The sequence below is a fragment of the Salvelinus fontinalis genome, chromosome 6, assembly GCF_029448725.1.
Source record: "Salvelinus fontinalis isolate EN_2023a chromosome 6, ASM2944872v1, whole genome shotgun sequence".
NCBI lineage: Eukaryota > Metazoa > Chordata > Actinopteri > Salmoniformes > Salmonidae > Salvelinus > Salvelinus fontinalis.
In genome coordinates, this window is record NC_074670.1 from 295,274 (window position 1) to 310,705 (window position 15,432).

Genomic DNA, 15,432 nt, shown 5'->3' on the forward strand with positions numbered 1-15,432 from the left:
ATATTAGTAACCGAAAATGTGCTAGTTATCCATTCAGGATTTCAGGAACAGATTTACAATTTGGACCCAGGAACGGAGTTTTTATCCATGTTTCGACTCAATACAACGCTGCACCATCTGCTCACATTGGGGGTCAATCTGGAATGATGTGCTCGTAATTAATGTAATATGTCCAGTTTTACTAAATCTGCCCAGGTAAGACTTTACTTTTATACATAACAGCATGTTCATTTCATTTAGAACTAGCTTTAAATGTGTCAGTGTTAGTTATATGCAAAACTCATCGCTATCCGATGGTACATGTAGCTAACGTTAGCTTGCTAGCTATCCGCAATCTGTCCAGCTAGCTAATCTTTTTATTAAACCCTAGTCTTAAATTACAGTGGGATCTTTTCACGCAATGATTTATAGTATGAATTGAATCCGTGTGCCCAAGCCAGCCTGCAGCTGCATGTTTGTGGCTTGAGAGCTGACAACTGTGTGTTGATGAGGGATGCTGAGCTGACAACTGTGTGTTGATGAGGGATGCTGTGTTACTACTGTGTGTTGATGAGGGATGCTGTGTTACTACTGTGTGTTGAGGAGGGATGATGTGATACTACTGTGTGTTGATGAGTGATGCTGTGATACTACTGTGTGTTGATGAGTGATGCTGTGATACTACTGTGTGTTGATGAGTGATGCTGTGATACTACTGTGTGTTGATGAGTGATGCTGTGATACTACTGTGTGTTGATGAGTGATGCTGTGATACTACTGTGTGTTGATGAAGGATGCTGTGCTACTACTGTGTGTTGATGAGGGATGCTGTGATACTACTGTGTGTTGATGAGTGATGCTGTGCTACTACTGTGTGTTGATGAGTGATGCTGTGCTACTACTGTGTGTTGATGAGTGATGCTGTGCTACTACTGTGTGTTGAGGAGGGATGCTGTGATACTACTGTGTGTTGAGGAGGGATGCTGTGATACTACTGTGTGTTGATGAGTGATGCTGTGCTACTACTGTGTGTTGATGAGTGATGCTGTGCTACTACTGTGTGTTGATGAGGGATGCTGTGCTACTACTGTGTGTTGAGGAGGGATGCTGTGCTACTACTGTGTGTTGAGGAGGGATGCTGTGCTACTACTGTGTGTTGATGAAGGATGCTGTGCTACTACTGTGTGTTGATGAGGGATGCTGTGCTACTACTGTGTGTTGATGAGGGATGATGTGCTACTACTGTGTGTTGATGAGGGATGATGTGCTACTACTGTGTGTTGATGAGGGATGATGTGCTACTACTGTGTGTTGATGAGGGATGATGTGCTACTACTGTGTGTTGAGGAGGGATGCTGTGATACTACTGTGTGTTGAGGAGGGATGCTGTGATACTACTGTGTGTTGATGAGTGATGCTGTGCTACTACTGTGTGTTGATGAGTGATGCTGTGTTACTACTGTGTGTTGAGGAGGGATGCTGTGATACTACTGTGTGTTGAGGAGGGATGCTGTGCTACTACTGTGTGTTGATGAGGGATGATGTGCTACTACTGTGTGTTGATGAGGGATGCTGTGTTACTACTGTGTGTTGATGAGGGATGCTGTGCTACTACTGTGTGATGAGGGATGATGTGCTACTACTGTGTTGAGGGATGATGTGCTACTACTGTGTTGAGGGATGATGTGCTACTACTGTGTGTTGATGAGGGATGATGTGCTACTACTGTGATGAGGGATGATGTGCTACTACTGTGTTGAGGGATGATGTGCTACTACTGTGTTGAGGGATGATGTGCTACTACTGTGTGTTGATGAGGGATGCTGTGCTACTACTGTGTGATGAGGGATGATGTGCTACTACTGTGTTGAGGGATGATGTGCTACTACTGTGTTGAGGGATGATGTGCTACTACTGTGTGTTGATGAGGGATGATGTGCTACTACTGTGATGAGGGATGATGTGCTACTACTGTGTTGAGGGATGATGTGCTACTACTGTGTTGAGGGATGATGTGCTACTACTGTGTGTTGATGAGGGATGCTGTGCTACTACTGTGTGATGAGGGATGATGTGCTACTACTGTGTTGAGGGATGATGTGCTACTACTGTGTTGAGGGATGATGTGCTACTACTGTGTTGAGGGATGATGTGCTACTACTGTGTTGAGGGATGATGTGCTACTACTGTGTGTTGATGAGGGATGATGTGCTACTACTGTGTGTTGATGAGGGATGATGTGCTACCACTGTGTGATGAGGGATGATGTGCTACTACTGTGTTGAGGGATGATGTGCTACTACTGTGTTGAGGGATGATGTGCTACTACTGTGTGTTGATGAGGGATGATGTGCTACTACTGTGATGAGGGATGATGTGCTACTACTGTGTTGAGGGATGATGTGCTACTACTGTGTTGAGGGATGATGTGCTACTACTGTGTTGAGGGATGATGTGCTACTACTGTGTGTTGATGAGGGATGCTGTGCTACTACTGTGTGTTGATGAGGGATGCTGTGCTACTACTGTGTGTTGATGAGGGATGCTGTGCTACTACTGTGTGTTGAGGAGGGATGCTGTGTTACTACTGTGTGTTGATGAGTGATGCTGTGCTACTACTGTGTGTTGAGGAGGGATGCTGTGCTACTATTGTGTGTTGATGAGGGATGCTGTGTTACTACTGTGTGTTGATGAGGGATGATGTGCTACTACTGTGTGTTGATGAGGGATGCTGTGTTACTACTGTGTGTTGATGAGGGATGATGTGCTACTACTGTGTGTTGATGAGGGATGATGTGCTACTACTGTGTGTTGATGAGGGATGATGTGCTACTACTGTGTGTTGAGGAGGGATGCTGTGCTACTACTGTGTGTTGATGAGGGATGCTGTGATACTACTGTGTGTTGAGGAGGGATGCTGTGCTACTACTGTGTGTTGATGAGGGATGCTGTGTTACTACTGTGTGTTGATGAGGGATGCTGTGTTACTACTGTGTGTTGATGAGTGATGCTGTGCTACTACTGTGTGTTGATGAGTGATGCTGTGCTACTACTGTGTGTTGATGAGTGATGCTGTGCTACTACTGTGTGTTGAGGAGGGATGCTGTGCTACTACTGTGTGGTGATGAGGGATGATGTGCTACTACTGTGTGTTGATGAGGGATGATGTGCTACTACTGTGTGTTGATGAGTGATGCTGTGCTACTACTGTGTGTTGATGAGGGATGATGTGCTACTACTGTGTGTTGAGGAGGGATGCTGTGTTACTACTGTGTGTTGAGGAGGGATGCTGTGTTACTACTGTGTCTGAAACTCTGAATTGCCTTGATCTCTCTCTGTTCCCCTTTATTCAGCAATGGGCTACCTTTGCCAGGTCGTGGTACCTGATAGATGCTCGGATGCAGCCTCCAGGGAAGATTGCCACTATGTGTGCAATCAGGCTACAGGGGAAACACAAACCTATCTACCATGCACTGAGTAAGTAGACAGCGAGCTAGTATGCCCATTTAGAAATGTACGAATGGTGTGTTTTCCTGAATGTGTGTGACTGTGCAATACAGTCTGCAGTTGATTTGAGTATTTCATTTGATGTTTTCTTCACAGCCAGCCAGGACATATTCTCCATTTTCAGAGATGTTTTTGCAGCTATAACAATGACCACATGGTGGCGCTAAAGTATCACTGTGAAACCAATAGACCCCAACTACGCACATAACCAGAAGGCATAATACCCACCACTTATTTTTCATCAACCTTTCAAAACCTGTGTCTCTTCACACTTCACACTTCACATTTGATTTGACTGTGAGGTGAATGTCTCGTCACCTGATGTAAAGGTCCATGTGTGTGGACAGGGACGTGTGTAACCTGTATTTAACCAGGCAAGTCAGTTAAATTCTTATTCACAATGACTGCCTACCCCGGCCAATGCTGGGTCAATTGTGCACCGCCCTATGGGACTCCCAAACACGGCCGGATGTGATACAGCCTGGATTCGAACCAGGTACTATAGTGACGCCTCTTGCACTGAGATGCAGTGCCTTACACCACTGCGCCACTCGGCAGCCCCTCAGGGATAGAGAACCATGTCCGTTACTTTCCCCTCATCCCTGGAGCTGTGCTCTGTTAATGGCTGTGTGTGGACAGGGACCCCGAGGAATAGAAAACCCTGTCCATTACTTTCCCCTCATCCCTGGAGCGCTGCTCTGTTACCAGCTGGAATCCTATTCTCTGACCCTGTTTTACCTATTCTATTAAATGTTTCATGCTGGTTGTTGAATGACCATTCAAACTAAGAAGGGGTTAATTCTCTTGTTTTATATAGTACCAGTCAAAAGTTTGGACACACCTACTCATTCAAGGGCAGCAAAATGCTGTGGTAGCCATGCTGGTTAAGTGTGTTAAGTGTGCCTTGAATTCTAATTAAATCACAGACAGTGTCACCAGCAAAGCACCCCCACACCACCTCCTCCATACTCCTTTCACCTACTCTGCGTCTCACAATGACAGAGTGGTTGGAATCAGAATTCTAAATGTTGGACTCGTCAGACCAAAGGACAGATTTCCACCGGTCTAATGTCCATTGCTCGTGTTTCTTGGCCCAAGCACGTTTCTTCTTATTTGTGTCCTTTATTAGTGGTTTCTTTACAGCAGTTCGACCGTGAAGGCCTTGAGATGTGTCCATTACTTGAACTCTGTGAAGCATTTATTTGGGCTGCAATTTCTGAGGCTGGTAATTCTAATGAACTCTGCTGCAGAGGTAACTCTGGGTCTTCCTTTCCTGTAGCGGTCCTCACAAATCCTCACGCTCTAACCACTAGGCTACCTGCAAGTCAACCACTTAGTCATCTATCCTTCTCTCCCCAAATATCTAATTCAGAAACCACCTTTTTTTTGTGGTGGCAGGCAATTGAATGATTGATAATTGATGATCTTTTGAAAGGAGCTATAGAACATTCCTTGGAACATGTCAGCAACATGTGTTGGTGTCGAGTTGTTGATGTTTTGTAATGAGCGCGTGTCTCTGTGTTCCTCAGGTGATATTGGAGACCATGTAGTAGTCATGAACACCAGACACATAGCCTTCTCTGGGAACAAATGGGAACAGAAGATATACTCCTCTCACACTCAGTAAGGCCTCGCTCAGACTGTCTGTTACACACGGAATAATCAGTGAACACAAACAAGTGTTATTCTGTATCTGTGTTTACTCATCAATCAAGAAGAACTTCATTGAAACATGGAGCATGTGAACTGATCTGTGTAATGAGGGATGTGGTTGACTAAGCCTATGTGTGTAAAGTGGATTGTTATACAAAAGTGTGTCTTCCTCTAAATTCAGTCTTGTTTCTTTCCCAAAGGTACCCGGGGGGATTTAAACAAGTCACAGCCACCCAGCTACATTTGAAAGACCCCAAAGCGGTAAGTATTGCGAGTCAGTTTATTAGGTACACCCGTCTAGCACCGAGTCGGACCCCACCTTTGCCTCCAGAACAGCCTAAATCCTTCGGGAACATTCCACAGGGATGTTGGTACATGTTGACGCGATGGCATCACGCAGTTGCTGCAGATTAGATGGCGGTACACCACAGCCACCAGCCTGTACCGTTGACACCATCTGGACTCTGATGGACCCATCAGCATGAGTCATGCATTGAGTCATGCTGATGGACCCATCAGCATGACTCAACAGAAACCGCGGTTCATCGGACCAGGGAATGTTTTTCCACTCCTCAATTGTCCAGTGTTGGTGATCATGTGCCCACTGGAGCAGCTTCTTCTTGTTTTTAGCTGATAGGAGTGGAACCCGGGGTGGTCGTCTGCTGCAACAGCCAATCCGTGACAAGGATGGATGAGATGTGCTTTCTGAGATGCCGTTCTGCACACCACTGTGCTGTTATTGGTCTGTTGGTGGCCTGTTGGCTCGCACCATTCATTCTCCTTCCACCTCATCAACCAGCTGTTTTACAGGACTGCAGCTGACTGGATGTTTTGTGTGTGTCTCTCCGTTCTCTGTAAACTCTAGACGTTGTCGTGTGTGAAAAGCCCAGGACTGCAGCCATTTCTGAGATACTGGATCCGGGGCGTCTGGCACCGATGATCATACCGCGCTCAAAGTCGCTTAGGTCACTGGTTTTGCCCCGTTCTAACGTTCAATAGAAGGGTAACTGAATGCCTGGATGCCTGTCTGCCTGCTTTATATAGACAGCCACGGCCACGTGACTCACTGTCTGGAGGAGCGATCCGTTTACGTGAATAGGGTGGTGTACCTAATAAACTGACCGGTGAGTTAACTACTGTTTTATTTGTGGGCTACTGCAGTCTGTTTGGAAACACTGAATAAACACTGTCCTCTCAGGTGTACCTATACAGTAACTTCAGCCTTTAAAGTTTCATTCCTGGGCCTGGATGAAGCTGCATTTCATCAAAATGTCAGAATTGCATGTCGTTCAGGAAGCAGTTGCATTTTGCGTTGCTGTTATGTATCGATTTTCATTTGATGAAATATGAGCTATCCCACAGTCCTGTGACGTGTTTTGTCTATAAACGTTACAAATGGCTCGCTGGGGTGAGAGAGAATGAATTATGGTGTAATTAATTGTCTGTCCTTGTAAGTCTCCCGTCCCTCCCATTCCTCTGGTTCCAGAGACGTAGTGCTCTCCTGCAGAATCATCAGGGAGGATTTTACAAGTGTGCTTTTCACACAGACACACAGGATCTCTGCTGATGCAGGTCTGTCAGACCATTAGACCTTTAGGAGAATGTCTACTGTAATCTGGGGAAAGTCCTAGCTGGGTGTGCAGGATCAGCAGCACAGCTTAGTACAACCCAGAGATGAACTTTATCAAGGAATACAACTAAACCCATTTCAGCTTGAATTCAGCTGTCTGTTGTCTCTCCTCTCTGCCTGAGAGCACATGGCATTGCTGTCTATGTTTTCTCTCCTCTCTGCCTGAGAGCACATGGCATTGCTGTCTATGTTTTCTCTCCTCTCTGCCTTAGAGCACATGGCATTGCTGTCTGTTTTCTCTCCTCTCTGCCTTAGAGCACATGGCATTGCTGTCTATGTTTTCTCTCCTCTCTGCCTGAGAGCACATGGCATTGCTGTCTATGTTTTCTCTCCTCTCTGCCTTATAGCACATGGCATTGCTGTCTATGTTTTCTCTCCTCTCTGCCTGAGAGCACATGGCATTGCTGTCTATGTTTTCTCTCCTCTCTGCCTTATAGCACATGGCATTGCTGTCTATGTTTTCTCTCCTCTCTGCCTTACAGCACATGGCATTGCTACCTATGTTTTCTCTCCTCTCTGCCTTATAGCACATGGCGTTGCTGTCTATGTTTTCTCTCCTCTCTGCCTTACAGCACATGGCATTGCTGTCTATGTTTTCTCTCCTCTCTGCCTTAGAGCACATGGCGTTGCTGTCTATGTTTTCTCTCCTCTCTGCCTTACAGCACATGGCATTGCTGTCTATGTTTTCTCTCCTCTCTGCCTTAGAGCACATGGCATTGCTGTCTATGTTTTCTCTCCTCTCTGCCTGAGAGCACATGGCATTGCTGTCTATGTTTTCTCTCCTCTCTGCCTTACAGCACATGGCATTGCTGTCTATGTTTTCTCTCCTCTCTGCCTTACAGCACATGGCATTGCTCTTATTGAGATGGATGTTCTTAATAATGTTTTAGTGTGTACTTTTTGTTTGTGTTGCCTCAAATGCATGAATGTTTCAACAGCTCCATCCCAAGTGGTTCACTGAGGAAATGTACCTGTAGCCCACATATATATTCATTAAATGTACCTGTAGCTAAGCCCACATATATATTCATTAAATGTACCTGTAGCTAAGCCCACATATATATTCATTAAATGTACCTGTAGCCCACATATATTCATTAAATGTACCTGTAGCTAAGCCCACATATATATTCATTAAATGTACCTGTAGCCCACATATATATTCATTAAATGTACCTGTAGCTAAGCCCACATATATATTCATTAAATGTACCTGTAGCCCACATATATATTCATTAAATGTACCTGTAGCTAAGCCCACATATATATTCATTAAATGTACCTGTAGCCCACATATATATTCATTAAATGTACCTCTAGCCCACATATATATTCATTAAATGTACCTGTAGCTAAGCCCACATATATATTCATTAAATGTACCTGTAGCTGTAGCCCACATATATATTCATTAAATGTACCTGTAGCCCACATATATATTCATTAAATGTACCTGTAGCCCACATATATATTCATTAAATGTACCTGTAGCTAAGCCCACATATATATTCATTAAATGTACCTGTAGCTGTAGCCCACATATATATTCATTAAATGTACCTGTAGCCCACATATATATTCATTAAATGTACCTGTAGCTAAGCCCACATATATATTCATTAAATGTATCTGTAGCTAAGCCCACATATATATTCATTAAATGTACCTGTAGCCCACATATATTCATTAAATGTACCTGTAGCTAAGCCCACATATATATTCATTAAATGTACCTGTAGCCCACATATATATTCATTAAATGTACCTGTAGCTAAGCCCACATATATATTCATTAAATGTACCTGTAGCCCACATATATATTCATTAAATGTACCTGTAGCTAAGCCTACATATATATTCATTAAATGTACCTGTAGCCCACATATATATTCATTAAATGTACCTGTAGCTAAGCCCACATATATATTCAGTAAATGTACCTGTAGCCCACATATATTCATTAAATGTACCTGTAGCTAAGCCCACATATATATTCATTAAATGTACCTGTAGCCCACATATATATTCATTAAATGTACCTGTAGCTAAGCCCACATATATATTCATTAAATGTACCTGTAGCCCACATATATTCATTAAATGTACCTGTAGCTAAGCCCACATATATATTCATTAAATGTACCTGTAGCCCACATATATATTCATTAAATGTACCTGTAGCTAAGCCCACATATATATTCATTAAATGTACCTGTAGCCCACATATATATTCATTAAATGTACCTGTAGCTAAGCCCACATATATATTCATTAAATGTACCTGTAGCCCACATATATATTCATTAAATGTACCTGTAGCCCACATATATATTCATTAAATGTACCTGTAGCTAAGCCCACATATATATTCATTAAATGTACCTGTAGCTGTAGCCCACATATATATTCATTAAATGTACCTGTAGCCCACATATATATTCATTAAATGTACCTGTAGCCCACATATATATTCATTAAATGTACCTGTAGCTAAGCCCACATATATATTCATTAAATGTACCTGTAGCTGTAGCCCACATATATATTCATTAAATGTACCTGTAGCCCACATATATATTCATTAAATGTACCTGTAGCTAAGCCCACATATATATTCATTAAATGTATCTGTAGCTAAGCCCACATATATATTCATTAAATGTACCTGTAGCCCACATATATTCATTAAATGTACCTGTAGCTAAGCCCACATATATATTCATTAAATGTACCTGTAGCCCACATATATATTCATTAAATGTACCTGTAGCTAAGCCCACATATATATTCATTAAATGTACCTGTAGCCCACATATATATTCATTAAATGTACCTGTAGCTAAGCCTACATATATATTCATTAAATGTACCTGTAGCCCACATATATATTCATTAAATGTACCTGTAGCTAAGCCCACATATATATTCATTAAATGTACCTGTAGCCCACATATATTCATTAAATGTACCTGTAGCTAAGCCCACATATATATTCATTAAATGTACCTGTAGCCCACATATATATTCATTAAATGTACCTGTAGCTAAGCCCACATATATGTTCATTAAATGTACCTGTAGCCCACATATATATTCATTAAATGTACCTGTAGCTAAGCCCACATATATATTCATTAAATGTACCTGTAGCCCACATATATATTCATTAAATGTACCTGTAGCCCACATATATATTCATTAAATGTACCTGTAGCTAAGCCCACATATATATTCATTAAATGTACCTGTAGCTGTAGCCCACATATATATTCATTAAATGTACCTGTAGCCCACATATATATTCATTAAATGTACCTGTAGCTAAGCCCACATATATATTCATTAAATGTACCTGTAGCCCACATATATATTCATTAAATGTACCTGTAGCTGTAGCCCACATATATATATTCATTAAATGTACCTGTAGCTGTAGCCCACATATATATTCATTAAATGTACCTGTAGCTAAGCCCACATATATATTCATTAAATGTACCTGTAGCTAAGCCCACATATATATTCATTAAATGTACCTGTAGCCCACATATATTCATTAAATGTACCTGTAGCTAAGCCCACATATATATTCATTAAATGTACCTGTAGCCCACATATATATTCATTAAATGTACCTGTAGCTAAGCCCACATATATATTCATTAAATGTACCTGTAGCCCACATATATATTCATTAAATGTACCTGTAGCTAAGCCTACATATATATTCATTAAATGTACCTGTAGCCCACATATATATTCATTAAATGTACCTGTAGCTAAGCCCACATATATATTCATTAAATGTACCTGTAGCTGTAGCCCACATATATATTCATTAAATGTACCTGTAGCTGTAGCCCACATATATATTCATTAAATGTACCTGTAGCTGTAGCCCACATATATATTCATTAAATGTACCTGTAGCTAAGCCCACATATATATTCATTAAATGTACCTGTAGCCCACATATATATTCATTAAATGTACCTGTAGCTAAGCCCACATATATATTCATTAAATGTACCTGTAGCCCACATATATATTCATTAAATGTACCTGTAGCTAAGCCCACATATATATTCATTAAATGTACCTGTAGCCCACATATATATTCATTAAATGTACCTGTAGCCCACATATATATTCATTAAATGTACCTGTAGCTAAGCCCACATATATATTCATTAAATGTACCTGTAGCTAAGCCCACATATATATTCATTAAATGTACCTGTAGCTGTAGCCCACATATATATTCATTAAATGTACCTGTAGCCCACATATATATTCATTAAATGTACCTGTACCTGTAGCCCACATATATATTCATTAAATGTACCTGTAGCTGTAGCCCACATATATATTCATTAAATGTACCTGTAGCTAAGCCCACATATATATTCATTAAATGTACCTGTAGCTGTAGCCCACATATATATTCATTTAAATGTACCTGTAGCCCACATATATATTCATTAAATGTACCTGTAGCTAAGCCCACATATATATTCATTAAATGTACCTGTAGCCCACATATATATTCATTAAATGTACTTGTAGCTAAGCCCACATATATATTCATTAAATGTACCTGTAGCCCACATATATATTCATTAAATGTACCTGTAGCTAAGCCCGCATATATATTCATTAAATGTACCTGTAGCCCACATATATATTCATTAAATGTACCTGTAGCTAAGCCCACATATATATTCATTAAATGTAGCTGTAGCCCACATATATATTCATTAAATGTACCTGTAACCCACATATATATTCATTAAATGTACCTGTACCTGTAGCCCACATATATATTCATTAAATGTACCTGTAGCTGTAGCCCACATATATATTCATTAAATGTACCTGTAGCTAAGCCCACATATATATTCATTAAATGTACCTGTAGCTGTAGCCCACATATATATTCATTAAATGTACCTGTAGCCCACATATATATTCATTAAATGTACCTGTAGCTGTAGCCCACATATATATTCATTAAATGTACCTGTAGCTAAGCCCACATATACACTACCGTTCGGAGTGACTAAGAAATGTCCTTGTTTTTTAAACAAAACCACTTTTCTTTGTCCGTTTAAAACAACATAAAATTGCTCAGAAAGACAGTGTAGACATTGTTAATGTTGTAAAGGACTATTGTAGCTGGAAACGGCTGATTCTTTATGGAATATCTACATAGGCGTACAGAGGCCCATTATCAGCAACCATCACTCCTGTGTTCCAATGGCACATTGTGTTAGCTAATCCAAGTTTAAAAGACTAATTGATCATTAGAAAACCCTTTTGCAATTATGTTAGCACAGCTGAAAACTGTTGTGCTGATTTTAAAGAAGCAATCAGCTGTCCTTCTTTAGACTAGTTGAGTATCTGGAGCATCAGTATTTGTGGGTTCGATTACAGGCTCAAAATGGCCAGAAACAAAGCACTTTCTTCTGAAACTCGTCAGTCTATTCTTGTTCTGAGAAATGAAGGCTATTCCGTGGAAAAAATTGCCAAGAAACTGAAGATCTCGTACAACGCTGTGTACTACTCCCTTCACAGATCAGCGCAAACTGGCTCTAACCAGAATAGAAAGAGGAGTGGGAGGCCCCGGTGCACAACTGAGCAAGAGGACAAGTACATTAGAGTGTCTAGTTTGAGAAACAGACGCCTCACAAGTCCTCAACAGGCAGCTTCATTAAATAGTACCCACAAAACACCAGTCTCAACATCAACAGTGAAGAGGCGACTCCGGGATGCTGGCCTTCTAGGCAGAGTTGCAACGAAAAATACATATCTCAGACTGGCCAATAAAAATAAAAGATTAAGATGGGCGAAAGACGTGGGGTCTGAGTGACCCCAAACTTTTGAACGGTGGTGTACACTAATTAAATACACCTATAGCTAATCCCACTTATACATTAATTAAATGTACCTGTTGCTAAGCCGACATATACATTAATTAAATGTACCTGTAGCTAAGCCGACATATACATTAATTAAATGTACCTATAGCTAAGCCCACATATATATTCATTAAATGTACCTGTAGGCCACATATATATTCATTAAATGTACCTATAGCTAAGCCCACATATATATTAATTAAATGTACCTGTAGCTAAGCCGACATATACATTAATTAAATGTACCTGTAGCTAAGCCGACATATACATTAATCGTCCCTTTTCCAATTGTAGTGACTCATCTAGTTCCTAGCAGTGCAGTGACCCTCCCTCCACATTACAATAAACCTAGCTTTTATTTACACCTTCCTTTTTAATTGAAGTGATACATGTTCCCTTTCCCTGAGTCTACCTACCAACGTTTAAACATGAGGGATAGTGTGTGAAGGTGATCCCTCTCAGTGATGGTGCAGAAGGAAGGGAGAACAGAACAGCCACGCAACATGTTATCCTACCCCAGAACAGCCACATGTTATCCTACCCCAGAACAGCCACATGTTATCCTACCCCAGAACAGCCACATGTTATCCTACCCCAGAACAGCCACATGTTATCCTACCCCAGAACAGAGAACAGAACAGCCACATGTTATCCTACCCCAGAACAGCCACATGTTATCCTACCCCAGAACAGCCACATGTTATCCTACCCCAGAACAGAGAACCGAACAGCCATATGTTATCCTACCCCAGCCCAGAGAACAGAACAGCCACATGTTATCCTACCCCAGTTCCATACTGTATAGCTGAATGGGCAGGGCAGAGCTCCAAGACCTGGCCGACTGCCTGCCTGTCCCCAGGCCTCCCAGCTCTGGCCTGCAGCCTCTCAACCCTCATCGCCCCCCTAGCCCTCTCCAAACCTCCTCTCTCCCCCAGCCCACCTCTCTCTAACTGTCCTCATCCGTCTCCTCAGTGCTCCTCCCCAGCCCTGGCCAGTTGCATCTCCCTTCCCCTCCTTTCTCTCCCCCCCTTCCGTCTCCAGCCCTCCTCGGGTTTCTCTAGCACATTACACCTCCATTAATGAGATGGATGCATGTCTCTAGCTGAGTTATTCCAGCGGGGGGAGAATCTATCAGAGGTAATTGTGGGTAATGATCACGTTGGGGTGACATCCACCTTCTGTAGCCGTGGTGACGGATGGTGTCCCTATACAACACACATCCGTCTTCCACACACCACGGTCGTCATTTAACAGGAATAGGATTAATCACAGGGGGTAGATTTGTATGAAGGGATTAAGCTGGAAATGGTAGATGAGAGAAAGTCAAATATTAAGAGATTTTCACTTCTTTGTGACATTTGGATTTTTCTTCCCCTCACTTGGTATTCTTATTGCAGAGGATGGATTTGAGTGGTGGACGGTTATGTAGGAATAACATGTTATTTTGATGGTCGGTTTGCCAACGGAAGGAGGGAGGGACAGAGATGGGGCAGCTGGGAGGAGGGAGGGACAGAGGAGGGGGAGGAGGGAGGGACAGAGGAGGGGCAGGAGGGAGGGGCAGAGGAGGGGCAGGAGGGAGGGGGGAGGGACAGAGGAGGGGGAGGAGGGAGGGACAGAGGAGGGGCAGCTGGGAGGAGGGAGGGACAGAGATGGGGCAGCTGGGAGGAGGGAGGGACAGAGGAGGGGCAGAGATGGGGCAGCTGGGAGGAGGGAGGGACAGAGGAGGGGGCAGCTGGGAGGAGGGAGGGACAGAGGAGGGGCAGCCGGGAGGAGGGAGGGACAGAGGAGGGGCAGCTGGGAGGAGGGAGGGACAGAGATGGGGCAGCCGGGAGGAGGGAGGGACAGAGATGGGGCAGCTGGGAGGAGGGAGGGACAGAGGAGGGGCAGCTCCTGCCCCTCCCTCCTCCCAGCTGCCCCTCCTCTGACAGTAAATCTCAGTAAGACCAAAATAATGGTGTTCCAAAAAAGGTCCAGTCGCCAGGACCACAAATTCCATCTAGACACCGTTGCCCTAGAGCACACAAAAAACTATACATACCTCGGCCTAAACATCAGCACCACAGGTAACTTCCACAAAGCTGTGAACAATCTGAGAGACAAGGCAAGAAGGGCATTCTATGCCATCAAAAGGAACATAAATTTCATACCAATTAGGATCTGGCTAAAAATAATTGAATCAGTCATAGAGCCCATTGCCCTTTATGGTTGTGAGGTCTGGGGTCCGCTCACCAACCAAGATTTCACAAAATGGGGCAAACACCAAATTGAGACTCTGCATGCAGAATTCTGCAAAAATATCCTTCGTGTACAACGTAGAACACCAAATAATGCATGCAGAGCAGAATTAGGCCGATACCCACTAATTATCAAAATCCAGAAAAGAGCCGTTAAATTCTACAACCACCTAAAAGGAAGCGATTCCCAAACCTTCCATAACAAAGCCATCACCTACAGAGAGATGAACCTGGAGAAGAGTCCCCTAAGCAAGCTGGTCCTAGGGCTCTGTTCACAAACACAAACACACCCCACAGAGCCCCAGGACAACAGCACAATTAGACCCAACCAAATCATGAGAAAACAAAAAGATAATTACTTGACACATTGGAAAGAATTAACAAAAAAACAGAGCAAACTAGAATGCTATTTGGCCCTAAACAGAGAGTACACAGTGGCAGAATACCTGACCACTGTGACTGACCCAAACTTAAGGAAAGCTTTGACTATGTACAGACTCAGTGAGCATAG

At 42.5% G+C, this 15,432-nt stretch overlaps 1 protein-coding gene across 2 annotated transcripts in view; it reads left to right on the top strand.

The window, feature by feature from the left end:
- Nucleotides 1-87: 87 nt before the first annotated feature.
- Nucleotides 88-15,432, top strand: part of LOC129856836 (39S ribosomal protein L13, mitochondrial-like) — a 35,733-nt gene continuing 20,388 nt past the window's right edge. For both annotated transcript variants that reach the window (XM_055924541.1, XM_055924542.1), the window contains exons 1-4: nucleotides 88-195; nucleotides 3,333-3,456; nucleotides 5,016-5,109; nucleotides 5,340-5,400. In XM_055924541.1, the coding sequence (XP_055780516.1) occupies nucleotides 169-195; nucleotides 3,333-3,456; nucleotides 5,016-5,109; nucleotides 5,340-5,400 (306 nt within the window). In that variant the 5' untranslated portion in view covers nucleotides 88-168. The remainder of the gene's footprint in view (nucleotides 196-3,332; nucleotides 3,457-5,015; nucleotides 5,110-5,339; nucleotides 5,401-15,432) is intronic.